At 45.7% G+C, this 19530-nt stretch overlaps 3 protein-coding genes across 3 annotated transcripts; 1 reads left to right on the forward strand and 2 right to left on the reverse strand.

Annotated features, from left to right (window-relative positions):
* Positions 1 to 812: 812 nt before the first annotated feature.
* On the reverse strand, positions 813 to 3434 carry atp23 (ATP23 metallopeptidase and ATP synthase assembly factor homolog). The gene is made up of 6 exons (XM_079184129.1): positions 3052 to 3434; positions 2754 to 2799; positions 2268 to 2349; positions 2023 to 2160; positions 1599 to 1682; positions 813 to 1492 (listed from the first exon to the last, which is right to left on the reverse strand). The coding sequence occupies exons 1-6, from the start codon at positions 3197 to 3199 to the stop codon at positions 1289 to 1291; spliced, it is 702 nt and encodes a 233-aa protein (XP_079040255.1). The 5' UTR covers positions 3200 to 3434; the 3' UTR covers positions 813 to 1288.
* A 360-nt stretch (positions 3435 to 3794) lies between these two features.
* rpap3 (RNA polymerase II associated protein 3) lies at positions 3795 to 8671 on the forward strand. The gene is made up of 17 exons (XM_079184128.1): positions 3795 to 3925; positions 4140 to 4300; positions 4387 to 4548; positions 4640 to 4750; positions 4828 to 4955; positions 5107 to 5228; positions 5316 to 5386; positions 5481 to 5615; positions 5771 to 5898; positions 5997 to 6118; positions 6260 to 6330; positions 6516 to 6608; positions 6935 to 7134; positions 7261 to 7453; positions 7617 to 7714; positions 7824 to 7924; positions 8020 to 8671. The coding sequence occupies exons 2-17, from the start codon at positions 4148 to 4150 to the stop codon at positions 8103 to 8105; spliced, it is 1974 nt and encodes a 657-aa protein (XP_079040254.1). The 5' UTR covers positions 3795 to 3925; positions 4140 to 4147; the 3' UTR covers positions 8106 to 8671.
* Positions 8672 to 16182: 7511 nt separating this feature from the next.
* On the reverse strand, positions 16183 to 18980 carry LOC306713659 (uncharacterized protein; the record flags this gene model as incomplete). Its single annotated transcript, XM_079183432.1, has 7 exons — positions 16183 to 16437; positions 16566 to 16657; positions 16737 to 16985; positions 17089 to 17346; positions 17453 to 17707; positions 17858 to 17917; positions 18902 to 18980. 6 exons carry the CDS (start codon positions 18978 to 18980, stop codon positions 16569 to 16571), a joined length of 990 nt encoding a protein of 329 aa, XP_079039558.1. The 3' UTR covers positions 16183 to 16437; positions 16566 to 16568.
* Positions 18981 to 19530: the final 550 nt, after the last annotated feature.

Below are 19530 nucleotides of genomic sequence, written 5' to 3' on the forward strand. Positions count from 1 at the left end.
TTTACAAACCCACAATCTTCTTCCACATGTCTTAATTGTATCAACTGTGTTTAGTAGCTGGCATTTGATATGTGGACAAGTCCAGCAGTCATTCTTTTGTTTAGTATGATTTCTTTATTTAGCCTACTTGAGTGTATGACTGCACAAATCCAAATATCATTCCCTGTTTTGTGTTCTTGTTTGTCTCACATTAATCCCACTGCCTCCAAGCTGTTACCATTTTCTCTGTTAAGCTTCTAAAATTAAACTAATCTTCTTTTGCTCGTCATCCCACCCACTCGCCTTGTCCTTCGAGCCCATGCTCATCTCGCGTTTTTGTAGTGTTTTCTAAGAGGAGAATGTCGAGATAAGTGGCGTATAACACTCCAAAAGCAGACACAGCCAGTGCCTCTGTGATTACGATGCAGAGGGTGTTGTCTTTGAGATAGGGAGAGGAAGAGGAGGAGGAGGAGGCATGGAGGGGGATTATGAGGCTAATTCCCTTATAACTTTTCCCTCATTAATCTCTGTGGAGGGATACGAGATTCTTTAAATGCTAATGCGTAATAAAGATGTCAGCGGTGACATTTTACAGTTGCGGCGCAGATGTGAACAAAGTTGACCGTATTGTTGTGGAAGAACTTTTCTATCTTTACTTATATTACTTGCCTCACGTGTTAATTTGAAGAATTCTCTTTTAGGATTAGACATTAAAGGTGTTATAATCAGCAATGCGCAGACTTACGCTTCTTTGGCAAGTCAGAAAGTCAAACATTTTGCACCAACGTCGAACGCAACACCCACAAACAACTCTTTCCAGAGGAATCAAACTTTAATTCAAACACAAGTTTATTCACTTTAATTTAAGCACAATCAGCTCTATTTACAAGAAATGAGTGGAGGTCAATGTGGCAACAAGATGAAGAACAAACAGAGAAACACATCCTCATTTGTCAGCAAAGGACTTTCACAGCAAACACCGACGGACAAAAATCAAATCCTGTATTTCTTTAAAAGCACCCATCGGTCAAATAAAAACAAGTGTCAAATAAGTCACTGGGACCTCATCTAATAAATCACACCTTACAATCCCTTTATACAGAATTAGTATAAAAAGAATTAAGGTAGAACATGAAATGTACTCTTCCTCCTTCTTTTCCTTTCCTGTTCCAAGGACACATCATTAACTAAACATCCCTACTGAGGGGATTTGAACGTCATTCTGTTGAGGCTTCTATACTGACCAGGGCCCTGATGCCGGTCTGCCAGTCACAGCACCCTCGGGAGTTAAAACGAGATCATGTCGACACTAAAGGTTTGCATAATATCGATCTCTGTTCCCATAATCTCTGTAGGCGAACCCAGCGTCCTTCTTGCCGTGCGGGATTCTTCCAAACGGCGCGTGGTCGTTGAAACACGTGTCGAAGACCTCGTCCACTATTTTCACCGCCTCCTGTCGGCTAATTTTCCTCACGGCGAGGATGGAGCGAAGGGCGCGGCCTCTGACGCACGCCTGTCCGAGGGGAAAAACACACACACACACGATCACAGTGTTAAGATTACAGACACAGCCCTGATACCTGCCAGCAGAAGTCACATGTATCCCAGCACGGGTATACCTGATGATGCTGCTTCAAGCCAAAGTTGAATCTGGAGACTTCGTTGCTAAAGGAGCAGTCTTCACTGAGGTTAGCTGCCCGAATCTGAAATAATGACACAAAAAAACCCACTAATTTTAGGCAGGGAACATATCAAAGACTGAAAGAAAACTGCAATCTCCAAGTGATTTCAAGGGACCTTGAGGTTAAGAGTAAATACACACTTGAGCACCAAATGTGTATCAATCCGCGGCTGAGAATAGTCCCTAAAGAATCCAGTATTTACTCCTGTTTGAGTAACTTTGTGTAAAAACTACAGTGGCAACAGGACGCATTTAGACTCAGCAACACAATGCCAAAGATTGTGAGACACAGCTGAAACTGAATCACACAGTAACCAATGTTCACACTGCACATGCATACTGTACCACACGTCGTCGCTCACCTCAGAACAAGCCAGGTGTCTCAAGTTGTCGAACCAGTCCACGTGGGCCCGACAGTGGTCGAAGGCGTGGATGAGCTCGTGCGTGACCACTCGGTTCATGTGGGACTGCTGGTGGATGTTGTTCTGACACAAAACGATCTGCGAACAAAACGCGAAGCTCATTATTGGTGAGCAGTCGGCCTTCTCTTAACGCCCTCAGAACTGGCTTTTTATCTCCATCGATGCCAAGACCCCCCCCGTCTTACTTGAGAGGAAGCCGCGTCAAAGCCACCGCTGACTGACCCGTCACAGTCCTCACAGGAGAAGTGTCGGTCTTTCAACACTTTGCTGCGATGAGAGGAGAAAATAAAGTCATCTTAAAATTTGTTTTCTTTTGTGTAACAGTTACAGCTTGAAAGTACCCAGAATTACCCAATATTAACTCGGTATTGCAATTAAACATGAAACATATTTCAATGTTTGTGCATGCATGTAGTAGATGCTCAAAACACAAACTATTAAAGGACATTCAATTTAATTTTAGAGAAATCCTTACTCATCAATTATTGTCATTATGATAATTATAACTTAAAAACTGCCACATGTTTATTATTATTAAGTAGATAGTAATAGCATTAGTAGCATTTGCAAAGCTATAATCTGATAAACTATAAGTCCCAGGCTTTTTGCAGGGCTATGAGCTTTACAGTGGAAGGTAATAAACAAAAGAAACACACTTAAATCATACATACCATCCTGAACTTTTCATGGCGCTGAGGAGGAGTTTGGCATACGGACCTCAGAGAAGCACAGAGAGAACAGTTAGAGCTGAATGTAAGAGGCATTCACTGACAGAAACCAGTGCTAGCTAGCTAGCTAATACTACACGATGCTACTGTTCTGACAGCGTGGTTATAACGTCAACATTGCACGGGTATTTGAAATCAGGAACACATTTGACAGCAACCTCTTAGTCAGACATGATATCCGCTGTTCACTGCAGACATGACATTCCCTCTTAAGGGCTAACAAGCTCGCTACAACACTCACTAGTTTCCGTCGCGAACTGCAGCATGACCTGACACTTGTGGTTGAACGTAAACAGGCTCTCTGCGAGCGACCTGCCCTTGGAGTTTGCCGAGTTTCTCTCCGGGAATAAATCGTATCCATATTCCTCTTCTTGTTTAGGCTGCTCCATTGTGAGAAATGTTAGTATCCGTTTAGCTACCACTAGCTAGCTAGCTAGCTAGCTAGCAGGAGAGGTCATCGCTGTTTGGTAGATCACGCGGTCCCAAGAGGTCAAAGGTAAATTAATGGTAATGTGTATTTGTAATCTGATTGTTCTCATACAAAAAAAAGTCAGGAAATAAAATTCACTTCAATGTAATATAAAAATACATTGAAATGATTTGTGTTCCTCCAACGCTGTTTAGTTAGCGATATATAGAAGTAGAGATAATCTATTCAGAACGTGTAGGCAGGTCGTTACCTCCTAGCGCAATGCGTGGACCAAAGACAAACGCGAACCACCAAACAGTAGACAGTCATGGAGGGGCACATAATCCAAACCGAGTGCTGCACCAGTTAATAATATGATAAAACCACAAACATACCAACGTCCTTTGACCACAAATCAAACCGACACCTGTGTCATGTGCAGCTTCCTTTTCGGTCGGTTGTTTGCGGACCTTTACAAACTGACACCTGAGTAAAATGTTCTTTTAATAAATGATCGGTTGCGCGGTTGTAACATAGACGATCTTTGGCTCAGTCTCAGCAGCGCAAAGGCTGCTGGTACTCGGGTGTCATGGCTGCGAACGTAAACAGAAAGCTATGATTAACGACACATTTTTTGGTATAATTTGGCCAAAATAACTGCAGCTACATTTTAACTGTACCTATCAGCCGGAAAAACAAGTGCCAGGTATTTTACAATCTTCAGATAGCTACATTATCTCTTACATTTTCTTTATTTGCTCTAATTGTTTGGTATTTTTGCTAGCTAGCTAGCTGCTAGCCGCGCAAAAGCATGACAATGTGACGCTCGTGTTTTCCTCTTGACTGCAACACCGACTTCAATACTACAACTACAGCAACACATGTTAAGAGTTTCTCCCAAACAAATATCTGTTTCACAGGGAAAAACATGTCCGGGGGAAACAAAGCCATTGAGTTACAGCTTCAGGTGCGGCAAAATGCGGAGGATCTGCATAGCTTCATGGCGGAGCTGGAGAGCTGGGAGACAGACATTAAGAAGAAGGACGAGGAGCTGAGGACGGGAGGACTTCAGGAGGACCAGGTTTGTCGCTGTTGTACACGTCTCAGGAGTAGCCAATGTTGTGGACTATCTCCAGGTGTCAGTAGCGTGTTGTCTCTTTGTTGTAGAAGACGCTCCCTCCTGTGCGCAACAAAGACTACAAAACAAAGATGAGGGAAAGGAAGAAGAAGAAGAAGAAGGAGCCAACGGGCGACGTAAAGGCAGAGGAGCCCAAGGAAGACTCAAAGATAAAGGCATACGACTATAGATCGTGGGACAAGTTTGACGTGGTAGCTAATGCATTCTTAAAAAAAATACACTCTACATGATCGGTGAGGTCATGGAGTAGTTGACTAAAGATGAATGCTTCTCTGATCGCAGGACAAAGCTCTGTCCGAGATGGATAAAGAGGAAAGTCCAGCAGAGTCAAATGAGTCCGACTGTGAGGAAGCGACAGCTGATCAAGAGAAAGCGCAGTCTGAGAGAGAAAAGGTAAGTGCTGCAATAAAACAAACCGAAGAGAAGAACAAGTTTCCGTTTCCTAAAGCAGATTATACTTTGATGTTCAGGGTAACGCGTTCTTCAAAACTGGGAAGTACGACGATGCTGTGGAGTGTTACACCAGAGGGATGGCTGCAGATCCTTACAACCCTGTGCTTCCCACAAACCGAGCCACCTCCTTCTTCAGACTCAAAAAGTAAGCGCCGTAGGTTAAAAGGCTGCTGTATTGCACTACAAACGATGGTTTAAGCACTTTTTTCAATCCATGTAATAACATTAAGGAGGATGTGTGTTTTTAGAAAGAGGTTTTGTTCCCCTGTGAATTATTAACTGTTTTTTCCTCGCAGGTATGCCGTGGCAGAGTCCGACTGCAACTTGGCGATAGCTCTGGACAGCAACTACTTCAAAGCGTATGCGCGGAGAGGAGCGGCACGCGTTGCACTGAAGAAGTATGAATCTGCATTAGAAGGTGACAAACGGTCTTCACTGGGTTTAGAGAGCATCTGTTTAACTTGAGCGCACTGCGATAACAACACAAAATCTGTTTTCTGAACAGATTATGAGACGGTTCTCAAGCTGGACCCTGGGAACGTGGAAGCAGAGAATGAAGTGAAATCAATCAAAGAGGTGAGTGGGAAAGGTTTTTTTTGGGGGGAGGTTTAAGCCTATTTTACCAAGTTTTCTCCTCTTTTATTTCCTCTCTTTCCTTGGCTGCTTTCAGACTCTCAGTCATCAGGCACCAGCCGCCCCGAGTGGAGCCCCACAGCCACAGGAGGCTCCCACAGCCGACCCCGAGCAGCAGAGACTGATGGAGGAGCAGCAGAGACGACAGGAGGCGGCTGTACAGAAAGACAGAGTAAGCTGCGGTTGACTGTCATTTTATTTGCCTACTTTTCAGCTTTCCGAGCTGTGGTTAAGAAGAGTGCAAAGGTGGCCATTGAGGACATGCGTGTCAACTCAAGCTGTTTATTTGGAACGAGCTTTCTTGAGTTTTCCAAATGTGCCTTTCAGGGGAACGCCTATTTCAAAGAGGGGAAGTATGAAGCGGCTGTTGAGTGCTACAGCAGAGGCATGGAGGCGGACAGCATGAACGTCCTGCTGCCCGCCAACAGAGCCATGGCCTCCCTCAAGCTGGAGAAGTAAGCTCCGAATCTCTTTCTCCAGCACACGTTTGTTTGTTAGAGTGGAAAGGCGATCAGACGATCAGACCTACCATTGTGTGTTTTCTCTGTTTCAGGTATAAGGACGCAGAGGAGGACTGCACCAAAGCCATTTCTCTGGACAGCACTTACTCCAAGGCTTTCGCCCGTCGTGCCACCGCCAGAGTGGCTTTAGGGAACCTGGAGGAGGCCAAACAAGGTGCTGAATAGAACAGTGCTGTCCTTCAAAGGCCAAGTGCAGCTACATTTTGCTGCACTGAAATAATATGAACAAGGCTCATTGTTATTGATTGTTAAGTTGCATATAAACATATTGTATGTGTGTGTGTGTGTGTTACAGATTTTCAAGAGGTGTTGAAGCTGGAACCAGGGAACAAGCTGGCCCTGAATGAGCTCCAGAAACTCCAGATTGTATGTTTGAAGATCCTCCTCCAGCCTCCTTAGAGACTGAAGTTTATTCCCCTTCTGTGTTTTAAGCCCCTCACGTCATGAGAACGGGCGTCAGCAGAGATGCTTGAATTCAGTCTTGACTTTATTAGGTTCGATCTTCCACAGACTTCATTTCTGTTTTCTCGATGTCCTTCTGTTGTTGTCAGGACGTGGCCTCCAGCGGCCTTCTCCAGACCCCAGACGGCACACAGAGGAGAACCGTTCAGCCAATAGACAAACCGACACATCTGCGGTCGACAGTGAGTTTTTTTTTAGATGCAAATACATTCTGTGCTCCACCGAAGGTAGTAAAGGCAGAGATCAGTGGACGTCTGGTGCTAAAAGCACTGATGTGAGCTAAATCAATTTGTTGATTGACAGAAAGCTGATCTTTAATATCATTGACTCTCATTAGTTCACGTTTGGAAGTGTAACATACAAGTTGTCAGTAGTAGTTCATTCCTCTTACTTGCCCAGCAGGTGGCATGTAGAGTGGACATCTGGATTCTGTAATGTTCATTTCCTGGTATCTCGATCCGGATTCGTTTTGGCATTTGACTGATTCTGAACGTCCGCTGCTCTCCAGAAACCTCTTCAGAGGATCGATATCGAGGAAGTGAGCGGCGAGGCGACGGTGTCCGAGGTGGAGTCAGGCGGGTCCGAGTTCTTCGTCCGGGAGGCGCCGAAGGAGGCCGAGGGCGAATCGTCTCCGCTGTCGACATCGCCCATCGCGAAGATGATCAAGATTGAGGAGATAGCCGAGGTCCCCTCGCGCACGTCTGACCAGTCAGTGACGCCGCCTCTCTCCCGTGTTATGTGTTACTTCTTGTCCGTCAAGCACAGAATGCGGTCGTCATTTGTGGAATGATTCTTCTCGGCCTGTAAACGGATGTTTTGCCTTCTGTTCCCCAGAGTCCCTGTGAGCAGGCAGACCAAACAGCCGGCGCAGAGGGAAGCCGTTCATCCTCCTGAACCGTCGCCAGCCGGCCCCCCCACCTCGACAGCACCAGACCCGCCTCCTCCACCACCCACCAGCAGCTTCCAGCTGGAGGCCGACCTCCGCAAGATCGGACACCAGCCCGAAGTGATCTACAGATATCTGAGGGTGAGCTGTGTGTTTGTAGAATACAAGTAAATCATTCACCGGTGACACGCTCATATTTGCATGTTCAGACAGTATATGCTGTCAGCACAGCGTTGGTTTTGACATATGCAGATTAAGCCAAGTCTCCCGTCTAAGAGCCCGTGTTTTTGTTCTCGTCTCGCAGCAAATCAAACCCGAGGCGTTCACAAGCATTTTCCGCAACTCCCTTGAACCCGACATTCTCAATCAGCTCCTGAGGACGCTGCATGGTTTCTATATCAAGTGAGTTGTAAAAGATGTGCTTCTAGGAGATCTGGCTTTGTGTCCAGCCCCTCCACACTTTATGCATGTCGTGTGGTGTGCACCGTGCATTAACAGCAGTCTCGTGCAGGAACGAAGCGGCGGCCGTCACGCTGGAGATCCTCAGCAGCCTAGCGAGCGTGAGGCGCTTCGACATGGCCGTCATGTTCCTGTCGTCCCCGGAGAAGAAAGGTGGAGCCTCCTTGACGTGCCGTTGACTCGTACTTTTCACCCACACATTCAGTCATGTTGATGATGTGCTGTACTACTTTTCTCTGCCCCTCCAGTGCTTAAAGAACTGTTTGACTTCCTTCACCAAGCGGAGCTGGAGGGATCATCTGTCGCAGCCTTACAGAAGAAGTACGGTGTGTGACGCCGCGAGCTCCATAGACTTTCCAATTGAATAAACCACAGTACTCCATTATTTTCAAAGCCAAAGGAACAATGTCGTTATATTCTACTACTGAATAAAACTCACATTCAATTCACTTTTGATTCAGTTGGACTGCTGTGTTATGGAAATACGACGTTATCTACTTTCTAAAGTCAGAAATTCACAAATGGTTGGTTGTAATTCTGACCGTGGTGCATTTTAGCGTTACAGTCGATAAAGAGAGAGGGTGTAGAATCCTGTTCCTTATGCAAACGCTAATGTCATCAAAAGAATCTGCAATGTTACAGTGTCGATTTTTAATCATTTACTGATTTCCATAAATGTATCGGCATGCAAACCTGAAAGAACCAGGCGATCATTCCCCTACCAGCAGGGCTGTTCCATTAACAGGAAGTGGGAGTTTCCAACTTCCTAATACTTATTGAATGCAGCGCACGTATTGATTGGCCTCTGTGAGCCCTGTTTGAATGTTCCTCCCGTTCTAATAGTTTGACTGTCAAGAACTCTGTTCTGCATATACACATTTTAAATCTCTTTTCAGAAGCTGAACAACAATTAAAGGTGTATTTTGTAATGTGTGTGTGTGTGTGTGGGGGGGGGGGGGGGGCTGTTGTTTATAATCACCACTGCAGTTTAAAATAGTTATGAAATCAGTGCTGCATTATCTCAGATTGTGTCACACGGGTGATGAATTGGCACTGGGTAATCAGAAAAAGTACAGAGGTTCATTGTTTATTAAGCATAATAGTGCGTAGTGTTTGGCAAGACAAATGGAAACGTATCGTGAAAGAAAATATGATTAGCTTTAAAAGCCCCCAAAAGTTATTACTCAAGCACACAACATCATTTCTTTATAGCTGTCTAATCTTGTTTCAGGGTCACAAAGAGGTTGGAAACGCCCTATTCAGGCCGCCAGTCCATCACAGTCAGAGTACACAATGCTTGAGCAAATACAGCCGTACGGGTACAGACAGTGTCATTAATAACAAGATTACCGAAGTACAACTTTGAGCTCCGCTGTGTGCCGAGCATTTAGCAGATCAGAGGAATGTATAGTTGAAGAATGAGTGCTGTGTTCTTCCAGTGTTTTCAACATCCACACCAGTGAGGATCTACAGGGGAAAAGAGCATAAATCAGAGTCAGATAACGGTTTGAAGCTTTGCCTAAATCCTCTCAAATCCTCCAGCGACAGCCTACCCGAGACACCGACTGTCACGTTGACCGTCGCCGTCTCCCCGGTGAATGTGTTCTCAGCCTGGCAGCTGATGGACTCTTTGGAGACGTGGCGGTTCACGGTGATGTCAATCACGCTACCCGTCATCGTCTGCCCGTACACGGTCCACTTGAAGCTGCAGGAAGGAGAGCAGCTGGCCGAGCAGACGAAGCTCGCCGGGACCCCGATTTCAAGTTCCCTCGGTCCGGTGATGACCACATTCGTCGGTCCGTCTGTAAGAGAAGAGCCACAAAAAAAACGACTCAAACAGGCGTCGAGATGCAGAAGAAGTCCATCGATCTTTTGAGGGGGGGGAATCATTTCTTACTTCAACCCCCTGATGTTTGCTTACCAGGCACCTCTACTTTGGTCACAGCGGATCCGTTTTGCCCCGTCACCGGGTTGGATGCCGTGCAGGAGAGGGCGGCCGCGTACGGAGGTATTACAGGTGTGAAGGATATGGAGGCATTGGTAGACAGTACCGCGCCTTCGTAAAACCAGGTGATGGGGCAGACGGGGAAGCAGTCGGTTGCACATCGCAGCTCCGTTGTGGATCCAGGCTGAACCAACATCACCTCGCCCACCGGCCCTTCGTTGGGTTTCTCAATGAGCACCTCGTTTGGCCCGTCTGGGAGATATAACACAATTTACTGAATACTCAGTACTGATTGGGTTGCCAACACATTCAATTGACAGTACCGTAAAGGAATATTTTGACGTTTGACATACCACTCTCATGTTTGTACACTATATACTCACAGTTTACTTGCATCAGGTAGCCAACAGACAGGGTGGGGGTTCCACCCACAACTGTTACCACCAGCGTGTTGTTGTGGATGGTGCGGTTCTCACCCTCCACTACCAGACACTGGTACAACCCATCATCCTCTCGCAAGAGAAAACTGAAGGTGACCGTGGTGTTGTCGGGGGAGAAGTGCACCCTCTCAGACGCCGGCATTTGCCGTCGGTTCTTGAGCCATCTGATGGCGGCGGGTTGCTGAGGGCCAAGGCACTGCAGAGAGAAAGGCTTGCCTGCAACCGGCGGGGCCTGGGAGGTGGGCCGCACTGAGAATGGGTCTGTGCAGAGAGAATATTCAAATATCAAGTGACGGCAAAAGCGATGAATATAACTATGGCCACAAGGCTCTTACAGTATACATCACAGTGGCAGACCGTCTGAGGGGCCCCTGCAGCATGCCAGGGGGCCATTTATCATGTTTTATCTACCACAGGGGAAGCCAGAGTCCACCGGTGCCGTAACACATTGCTCAAACCGATGAAAAGAAATCTGTGGGAGCAATATCGCGGACTCACCGGTGACAGTGAGGTTCATGGTGGCGGTGATGGTGGCGTTAGATAAAGTGTTCGTCGCCTCACAGGTCAGGGGCTCAATTTTCGAGTAGTCGCTAATAGTGAGATCCAGCCGATCGTTCTCGAAAGGCTTCCCCATGAACGTCCAAGCGAAATCGCAGGACGGAGTGCAGTCGGCGAAGCACTCGTACGTGTACTGTTTTCCTATTGCCACTGCGCTGTCTCCGGTGATGGTGATGTTGGATAAACCTACAGATGGAGATGACAAGAAGACATTTGAATGTATTGTGAGCAATCGTCTAATTCAAATGATTCAGTAGGTGGATTTGTGGTACAACATTTGCAGATACATTCTACCACATGAGCGTAGACGAAATGCAATTAAGGAGTAAAAGCAGCATCTCATAATGGCTTCTAAACTATTTTTTTGGTTTCAATTTGACCTTTAAACGATATCCTCGTGTTTGTTGCTTATTTATTGTTCTCATTCGAGGTAAGTTCTTTCACATACTCGCCAATTGCAGCTGCAGGGACTTCTCGATGTAGAGATGTGAGACGGCTTCCTGAGCCTTACACGTCACAATTGCATCTGAGAGGAAAGTGTTTGCAGGCGGAGTGACAGAAATGGTGCTGCCTTGTGCAGTAATGAGCGTCTCCCCCATCCAGGTAACGATCCAGGAGAAGTTGCAGGAGGGGTGGCAGTCGGCCGAGCAGGTCAAGTTGGATGTAACTCCTGCAGTCAGGAAGGCTGGACCGCTGACATGTATATTTGTTGGTCCGACTGAAAAGTTGGAAATTAGTTTAAGGCATTCCTCTTAAACAAAAAAAACTGAGTTTGAATTTTTGAATTTTTTAGAATTTTTTTGAATTTTTTGAATTACCAATCACTTGCAGCGTCTTTTGGGCGGTGACTGATATTTCCGTAGCGGGATTGACTGCCGTGCAGGTCAGGTTCAGCGTTGGCAACGGATCCACCAGCTGCAAGCTCAGCTTCGGGCCCTGAGAGGTCTCCTTGCCCCAGGTCCAGGTGAACTGGCATGTCGGGTAGCAGCTGGCTGAGCACTGGAACTCATACGGCATTCCCAAAGTCATTAAGTCGACCCCGCTGATCCCCACCGAAGACGGCCCATCTGCGCTCGGAGATGGGATAGACGGACAGACTCGTACGGGGCTTGCAAGGTTTCATAATTACTTTCAGACATTTTATTTTTTGCATGCGTTTATTTCATTTAATTGTGGGATAGGCATTTCTATATTGTTACTAGGAGCACGAGCCAGTGTGGGAGGTCAGTAGTTGGACTTGGCATTGGACCCAATTCATGGACCATCCATAACAATGATGTCGAAGCATAGTGTGGACATGTACCTGCTACCAGAACACCGTATTTCAAAGAGCAGCGATCATCATCGGATCATCAGATCTACAGCAACACTTCTCAAACCTGTCGGACCACTGCTCAGCTGCGACGACCCGTGTGTACTCACAGTTGACTTGCATCTTGTAGCCAACAGACTGGATGAGGGGAAATGCCACCACACATTGGTATAAACCGCCATCGGCCTGCAGGAGAGGACTGAAGGTCATGGTGACGTTGTCAGGTGTGAAATGCACTCTGTCGGAGGCTGGCATTGGCTGTTTGTTCTTCAGCCATGTAATGGAGGCTGGGTTCTGAGAGCCAGCGCACTGCAGGGAGAAAGACTCGCCTGCCACTGGCAGGGCCGTGGAGGTGGGGTGCACCGAGATGGGGTCTGCGCAGGGAGAATGAACATGGACGACATGATGTGATTACCTGAAACCATTTTGTTTTTTATTCATAAAAAAAAAATCAAAGTGCCGCAGACTCACTAATGACAGTTAGGTTCACCGTGGAGTTGAGACTGGCGTGAGATATAGAGTTTGTTGCCACACAGGTCAGAGGCTCAATTTTAGAGTAGTCGCTTAAAGTGATCTCAAAGTGACTGGCAAACTTTTTCTTGTCCCCCTCATGCAAGATGGGTATCTCTGTTCGGTCTCCCTGGAAAGTCGTCCCCATGTACTTCCACGTGAAGCTGCAGGTTGGGATGCATGACGCGATGCACGTGAATGTGTACTTTTGTCCCATCGTCACTGGGTTGTCACCTTCTATGCTGATGTCAGATATACCTAAAGAAGGAGTTTCAGAACAAGGAGTTTGAATGTATTGTGCACATTTTACAACAACAAAAAGTGAGCGGCTGAACTTTTTGATTACGAGAGAAAGATTTTGTTATTTCTTCATTCAAATGTCATAAATCTGGTTTTAATCTCAAATGTGATCTATAGTTCAGTATTATGAAATGGAGCATAATGGTAATTAAAACAGAAATGCAATCAATTGTAATCAGAGGCAACCAAAAGCCAATCACAAATATAAATCACAATGTAATATAGTAAGCCAATTACAGAAATAGAATCAAACAATTGGACTGACTTCCGTCATGTTTAACCAAACTCCTTTAACAGCAAGCGCACACATTCTTTCACCATGCAATACAACCGGTGGGGTTGATTTCCACTCAGCTCTTTCCACATACTTGCCACCGGCAGCGTCAGAGTCGTAGAGATGTAGAGATGTGAGACGGTGTCCTCGGCCTCGCACGTCAGACTTTCAGAGACGATTGTGCTGGTATATGGACTGATAGACACGGTGTCGCCTTCGAACGTTTGGAGTGTCTCCCCATACCAGGAAACAGTCCACCTGTAGCTGCAGGATGGGTAGCAGCGGGCCGAGCAGCTGAAGTTGGATTTAACTCCTGAAGTCAGAAAGGTTGGACCGCTGATCCGTATGTTCGATGGCCCAGCTGCAAAAGTTTAGAAACAGATTTGGTTGAAGGAAGTGCCGCTTAGGGAACCCACGAATTTGACTTCACTTTGGTCATCGCTCATACCCGTCACTTGCAGCGTCTTCTGGACAGATGCTGAATTCCCTGTTACCGGGTTGTCCACTGTGCAGGTCAGGGTCTCCGTTGGCACCGTGTGCAGGAGCTGCAGGCTCAGCACGGGCCCCTGAGTGGTCACATTACCCCGGGTCCAGCTGTACTTGCAGCCCGGGAAGCACGAGGCCTTGCACTGGAAAAAATATGGGATTCCCACTGTCACCACACTGACCCCATCGATCTCCACTGAGGACGGCCCGTCTGCAATAGGACACGCGAGAATGCACATTTCTTTCCGATTCAAAAATATTCGAGGGAAATTAAGCCTGTGTGTTAAGACTGCTGCACGGAGTCAGAAAAGAGAAAAGAAAGTAAACATTTGCTGATGCGTGAGAATCACAATTAAAAGGATCTTACATGCGTTTTCCCCCATGGTTCCACCCCCCCCAGTGTCACTTGTAGAGAAACCTTGGTTATGAGAGAGGAGAACACATTAAAATCAATCGTTTTCCAGTCGCTCATACAACACAGAAGAATTTTCAGTAATGAATGTCTGAATTAATGAGCATTTAACAGCTAATCCTGCCGAGACGCTGATTGGCGCGAGCAGGGGCGGCCTCTCTTACCTGTTAAACAGGTGAGCAACAGCAGCAGCAGACCGGCTGAGTGATGATCCATGCTGCTGCAGACAACCCGAACGACTATCCACACTCTTATAACCACCCGCGCTCTTATAACGCATGGGGGGAGAAAAAGGCCTTGCCCACTGTTATCACCCGCTAATTACAAAACACAGACAATAAATGACCTCAATGTTACTGGCAAAGGAGGGCAGCATGCAGTTTTATCAGCTGGCTCTATTCTCTGCAGAGGGCGTGCATGCGGCCGACGTGTTGTGTGGTTTTGTCTTTCATGGGTTGTGGTTTCTTTTGTGCCTGCAGGCTTGATTCAGGCCAGGCCATGCGGCTCCGTCACTTTTTTTCAAATCTGCCTGCGCTTGTGGATATAAAGACTCGAAACTCGATTAATCCCAGCGGCTTGATTGACTTCAACCCCAGCTGCCTGCCAGATCTGATATGTTTTGGGGGGTTTTCTCTTCGAGGTTCTGTTAATAATGTACTATCATTACTTTATTTTTATAGTTTGAACTGAAATTGTTTAACACGAGTTGCTAATCTATTCGAGGCAAAACTTTTAATTGAGAAAACTTTCCCCAATAAACAAAGAGGTTGATTATATTTATATTTCAAATACTGCCAGAGTCCCTTTACCTGCTCTACTACCATGACCTCATCAAAAGGTGTGTATCAAACCTCGGAAATGAAATCTCAGATGATTTACGGGACATCTTTGTTTAATCAAAGCACTAAGGAGTCCACACCACAGTGAGGCACTTCAGAGAGTGTTTGTCAGCGGACCGATATGAAACCTGGGTGTGTCTTTAAACTGTCACTGCTGTTTGCCGACATGAGATTACAGCAAAACATATGGACCCGGAGTGTGGGGAGGTATTGAACTTTAGATTACATTTCGACACACACAAATGTCCCTGTAATGTCAATGAGCCTACCCGTTGAGTGTGATTCCACCACTTCTCCCCACAGATCTCAGTGGTATTCCGTCACCATCCAACCAGCAGGTGGAGCCACGGAATCAAGACCATCGAGACCATCTGATCCTTTTGACATCCTCACAAGAGTTCTAGTTTAAAGCCTCTACACACACCGACACAGGTGTTCTTTCACTTCTTGTGTGATTAGACAGCTTTATGACTTTGTTATTAATTCTTTAGGTTTAGTGGCTATATTCTTATTACATTTACCAAATCTATATTTTATGATTGTTTTTCTTTAATAATATATGTTTCTTCTATTTGCGTCATAGACCTCTCCCCATGGTATCGGTTTCTTCCCTGCTGTTACACATCTGGAGTGAGCCCCCCCCCTAAGAAGAGGACATGTTGGCTTGAAGGCGTGCTGCTGAAGTGGGTTAGCACAGCACGAACGTGTGAAAATGAAATGCAATTAGTTATAAACACTTCATTTGATTTGAAAGATGTAGGCACAGTTAGCTAGTACCGGCTGTAGCTAGTAGCCATCCTTCTTTCCGGTTGTTTAGCCCGGTTGTAATAGTACGATATGATTAGATTAGATATTAGATGATTAGATATGTTGATCCAGAAAATGAATCAGCAAATATTTAATTAATCGTTTAAGGCATGAGGCGCCTTTTCTCCATTCATGTGACAATTTCAGACCATTCAAGGCACGATGAGTGTGTGTGTGTTCTGTCTTTATTATCTATGATTTCTAAATTAATTTGCATTGTGGATACTGTCTTTTTATGTGGATTTATGCCACTTAAAACGTTTGGGGTGAAGCAGACAAGATTAAGCTCTTTTTCAAGGAAAGTAGCAGCAGTGCAGAAGATTTGACGTGGAAATCTCTAAATCAATGTGCAGTATTTACCCAGATATGTGGGAGATTACTGAGATAGAAAAACGGATTTAAAGTTTTTAAGTAAAACCTTTTAAAGTAAACCTCCCGAAGAATCTTGGCTTGCGTGGCGCCCCACATTGTACATATGTGGATACTGAAGAAAGGGTCTTAGTCTTGTGGTTCAAGTCATCGGTGCATTTTATTCATTTATGGACATCAACATTTCAAATGTAACGATGTGGAAGACTCTTACTCAGTCAACAAATTCATGACGTGTCCACACTTGGATATTGAAGTGCTTTTCCACACCTCACACTGGAAACTTCAAACAGGGTTCGGCCTCCTGTTGACCTGCCACACCGATGGAGAAGAATGCAGCGTGAAACTACCGGTCCATGGGTCAATAACTCAAATACAATTCTTCATCACAAATTCATTCACAGCCAGAAAGATCTGACGGACAGAGACAAAGACGGAGAAAGAAAGAGGGGAATTCTTTTTATGATGGTGGGGACAATACGTCTATAAAATGCCATTACAGCTCATGTAATAATTCCCCCTGCTACATTAGTAAGCCTCACCTGTCACAGTGGCCAGGCAGCGGAAACGATGAAGGCCAGCAGCAGCACAGCCGAGGCCTCTTCAGGACGAGCGGACACGTTCCGATCTGACCCTGGAAACGAGAAAAGAAAACGGTTCAAGTAACCGTGTACGGCATTGAGAGGACGTACGACGATGCACGTTGAACCTACGTGCTATTTGTACTGTCTTTGAGGCTGTGGCGTTCCTCTTCGAAGCGACGTTCTGAGCCTCGCACTTGAGAGTGAGCGATTCCAGCGGATGATCCGCCGTCATCTCGATCACGTTGCCCCTCACGGTCTGACCGTTCACGGACGACACGTAGCGACACGAGGGCAGGCATTCAGCGGTGCACACAAACTTGTACTTTTCCGCAATTTCTATCACGTCGGGGCCTTCGATCCGAACCTTGGATGGACCGGCTGAGAGAAAGAGAGCGAGGAGAGGTCAGAAAAAGCTAATACCTGGTTCAAAAACTGCAAATGTACTTATTAATAAAATACTTTTGCTATAAAGGTAACTTACATATCACAGCTATGTATCGAATAGCGACGACAAACAGCCCGGACACGCTGTTGGTGGCTTTGCACATGAGAAGCTTGGAGCGGTCCATCTCCTGAGGAGTGATAGACACAACGTTCCCCTGGCCACTTATCCACGGGCCTTTATCTGACTTCCAGGCGTAGGTGCAAGATGGCCGACAGTAGGACTGGCAACTGTAGGTGTGGCTCACAGATGGATGCATCAGATCGGGGCCTGCGATGGAAACATTGGCAGGCCCGGCTGAGGTGAGGAAGACAAACGTGAGTCATTATAGAAAGCAAAGCGCAGAAGACACCAACTCTTAACATCATCTCATTCAGGTATAAAGAAACCAGCTGTAACTTACCTAACACTTGCAGTCGCTTTGTTGCCGTGGCGGTCAGCCCCGTACCGCTACTTGTAACTGCACATGTCACTGTCAGGGCCTCGGCCCAGCTGTTAACAGTGAAGGCTAACACGTTGCCCTGACCCTGGGCACTCTGTCCATCCAAAGACATGGAAAAAGTACACGCTCGGCAGTCGGTGTCACACTCAACGCTGCTCGGCACACCCACAGTCACGTAGTCCGGACCGACAATTGTACAGTTGATTGTCTCTCCATCTGAAGATGAACACCGGTCACGATTACCACTATGATCTAGAGACAGGATTCACTTTCCTGTACGGTAATCATATGTTATAGTGATTTTTGTCAGTATCTGGAGGTTGAAATTGATGATTGATTGTATTATTTGAATGTGAAATCACTCACTCTCATTGTCGTCATCTAGTTGAGGTTCCTCCCCGTCTGTCGACAGTACTGGCTGAAGGCCTGCACGGTCAATGGAAACATATTCAGGGTTAGCTCAAACATTAGCGTTAGGTGTCATTGTTCGTTCTTGGCTTTGGGAATGCTACTTTGACTAAACAATCCCAACTCAAGTCCACTTACCGCTTTTTATTCCAGAGCTTTCTATCGAACCACATTGTCTTCATCAGCGGAAATAGTCTGCTCAGTTGCCAATGGAGATTGTTGAACGCTTACTAAATGGACCACGAGTTGGGTTGTTTTTGTGAAATTGCTGTTTCGAAATGTCAAGAATGAACTCAAAACGCGGACACTAAGTCGTGAAAGGGCTGTGGAAGAAATAACCAGCTACTCGGCTTGCGAGCCAACAGGTTCATCCCAACAACAGCGGCCATTTTACACGTTCTTCATCAGCAGACGGTGTGATATGATCTCAGTTTAATACGCTCAAGCATTGTGCTGCTGCACCTGTACATGGTCTACAGTAGTTTGTCTAATGATAGCTACTGTACTGACATAACTCCTCTATCATTAAAACATGGGCTTGCATTACACCAGTGTTAAAGTGACATTTTACATGTAAGAAAGAGTATGAAGAAAAATACGTGTGTGTATTAAATGATTGGATTAGAAGTAGCACTTTACCTCATGTTTTAAAAGCTGATCTTTTTTTACAATCTTAATCTTTCAAGTAACTATAGCTTTCAAATCTATGAAGTGGAGTAGAAAGTTTAATAGTTACTTCTGACATGTCGAGGACCAGAAGCATAAAGTCACTTGAAATGGAAAACTTAAGTAAAGTAGTTTACTGTAGTTCACGATCCATTACATTTATAAAGGGTGTTATACACAAAGTAGAGAGTTTTCCCAATAAAAACACAGTAAACTAAAGTTTTCCCTACAGCCATTAAAATCAGCACTTACACACTGAGCCAATGGACATTTTATCACAACTAAAAATCAACTCTTCCACTGGTGCTTTTGTCAGAAGGAGAATCCTTGTATTACCTGCCAGAAACAGCAGCAACAGAAGTCTTCTGAGATTTGAGCGTCCTCCGTATTTCTCAGGTATGACGGTATTATCCATTGTCCCGTACGATTCTCAGGTGTACAGCCACCAGGAAATAGACGGCCAGCACTGCCGGCAAACAGCTCTTATCAGAGAGAGCCGAGAAGAAACGTATCTGCCTTCTTAGTCACTCTAATGACAAATCCATTGGTCTTAATTGATGGCAGATCAACCCCTGTAGAGGGTGACATTTTGCAGATTTCACTCAGCAACAAATAACCTATTTAGAACTATTTACTGGTGAATCTTGGGTCCGTTTTCCAGATGAGATCGATGGCTACAAAGCTGCACTTCTCCCGTCTTCGGGCCTCTGGCTCAGAGTCAGTTTAAGGGAGTGTTTTGGAGATTGTAGGATGGTTTAATGGTGAGGAGACTGACCCAAATATGGAAATGTTACAGGTGTGATCACTGTAAAAAGGAACTTGTCCCAGACAAATAGGGATTTCATATTGGAAAACACATACGCACAATAAAATGTAACATGGCATCATCTTATTCCAGCTACAGAGTAAACACTGGGAATTAGTCCTTTATGTTGGCCCTGTTTTCATTGACTATTTGAAACATC

The sequence above is a fragment of the Pholis gunnellus genome (genome assembly GCF_910591455.1).
Source record: "Pholis gunnellus genome assembly, chromosome: 22".
Lineage (NCBI taxonomy): Eukaryota > Metazoa > Chordata > Actinopteri > Perciformes > Pholidae > Pholis > Pholis gunnellus.

What these genes read in the sequence shown, in the direction of transcription:
- rpap3 (XM_079184128.1), top strand. Translation starts at nt 4,148, where the DNA reads ATGTCCGGGGGAAACAAAGCCATTGAGTTACAGCTTCAGGTGCGGCAA. An exon ending in AGCTCCAGAAACTCCAGATT is followed by an intron (nt 6,331 to 6,515) that starts GTATGTTTGAAG and finishes TGTTGTTGTCAG; the next exon opens with GACGTGGCCTCCAGCGGCCT. An exon ending in CCCTCGCGCACGTCTGACCA is followed by an intron (nt 7,135 to 7,260) that starts GTCAGTGACGCC and finishes TCTGTTCCCCAG; the next exon opens with AGTCCCTGTGAGCAGGCAGA.
- atp23 (XM_079184129.1), bottom strand. Translation starts at nt 3,199, where the DNA reads ATGGAGCAGCCTAAACAAGAAGAGGAATATGGATACGATTTATTCCCG. An exon ending in GCCATGAAAAGTTCAGGATG is followed by an intron (nt 2,350 to 2,753) that starts GTATGTATGATT and finishes CTCTCATCGCAG; the next exon opens with CAAAGTGTTGAAAGACCGAC. An exon ending in TTGACGCGGCTTCCTCTCAA is followed by an intron (nt 2,161 to 2,267) that starts GTAAGACGGGGG and finishes TTTTGTTCGCAG; the next exon opens with ATCGTTTTGTGTCAGAACAA.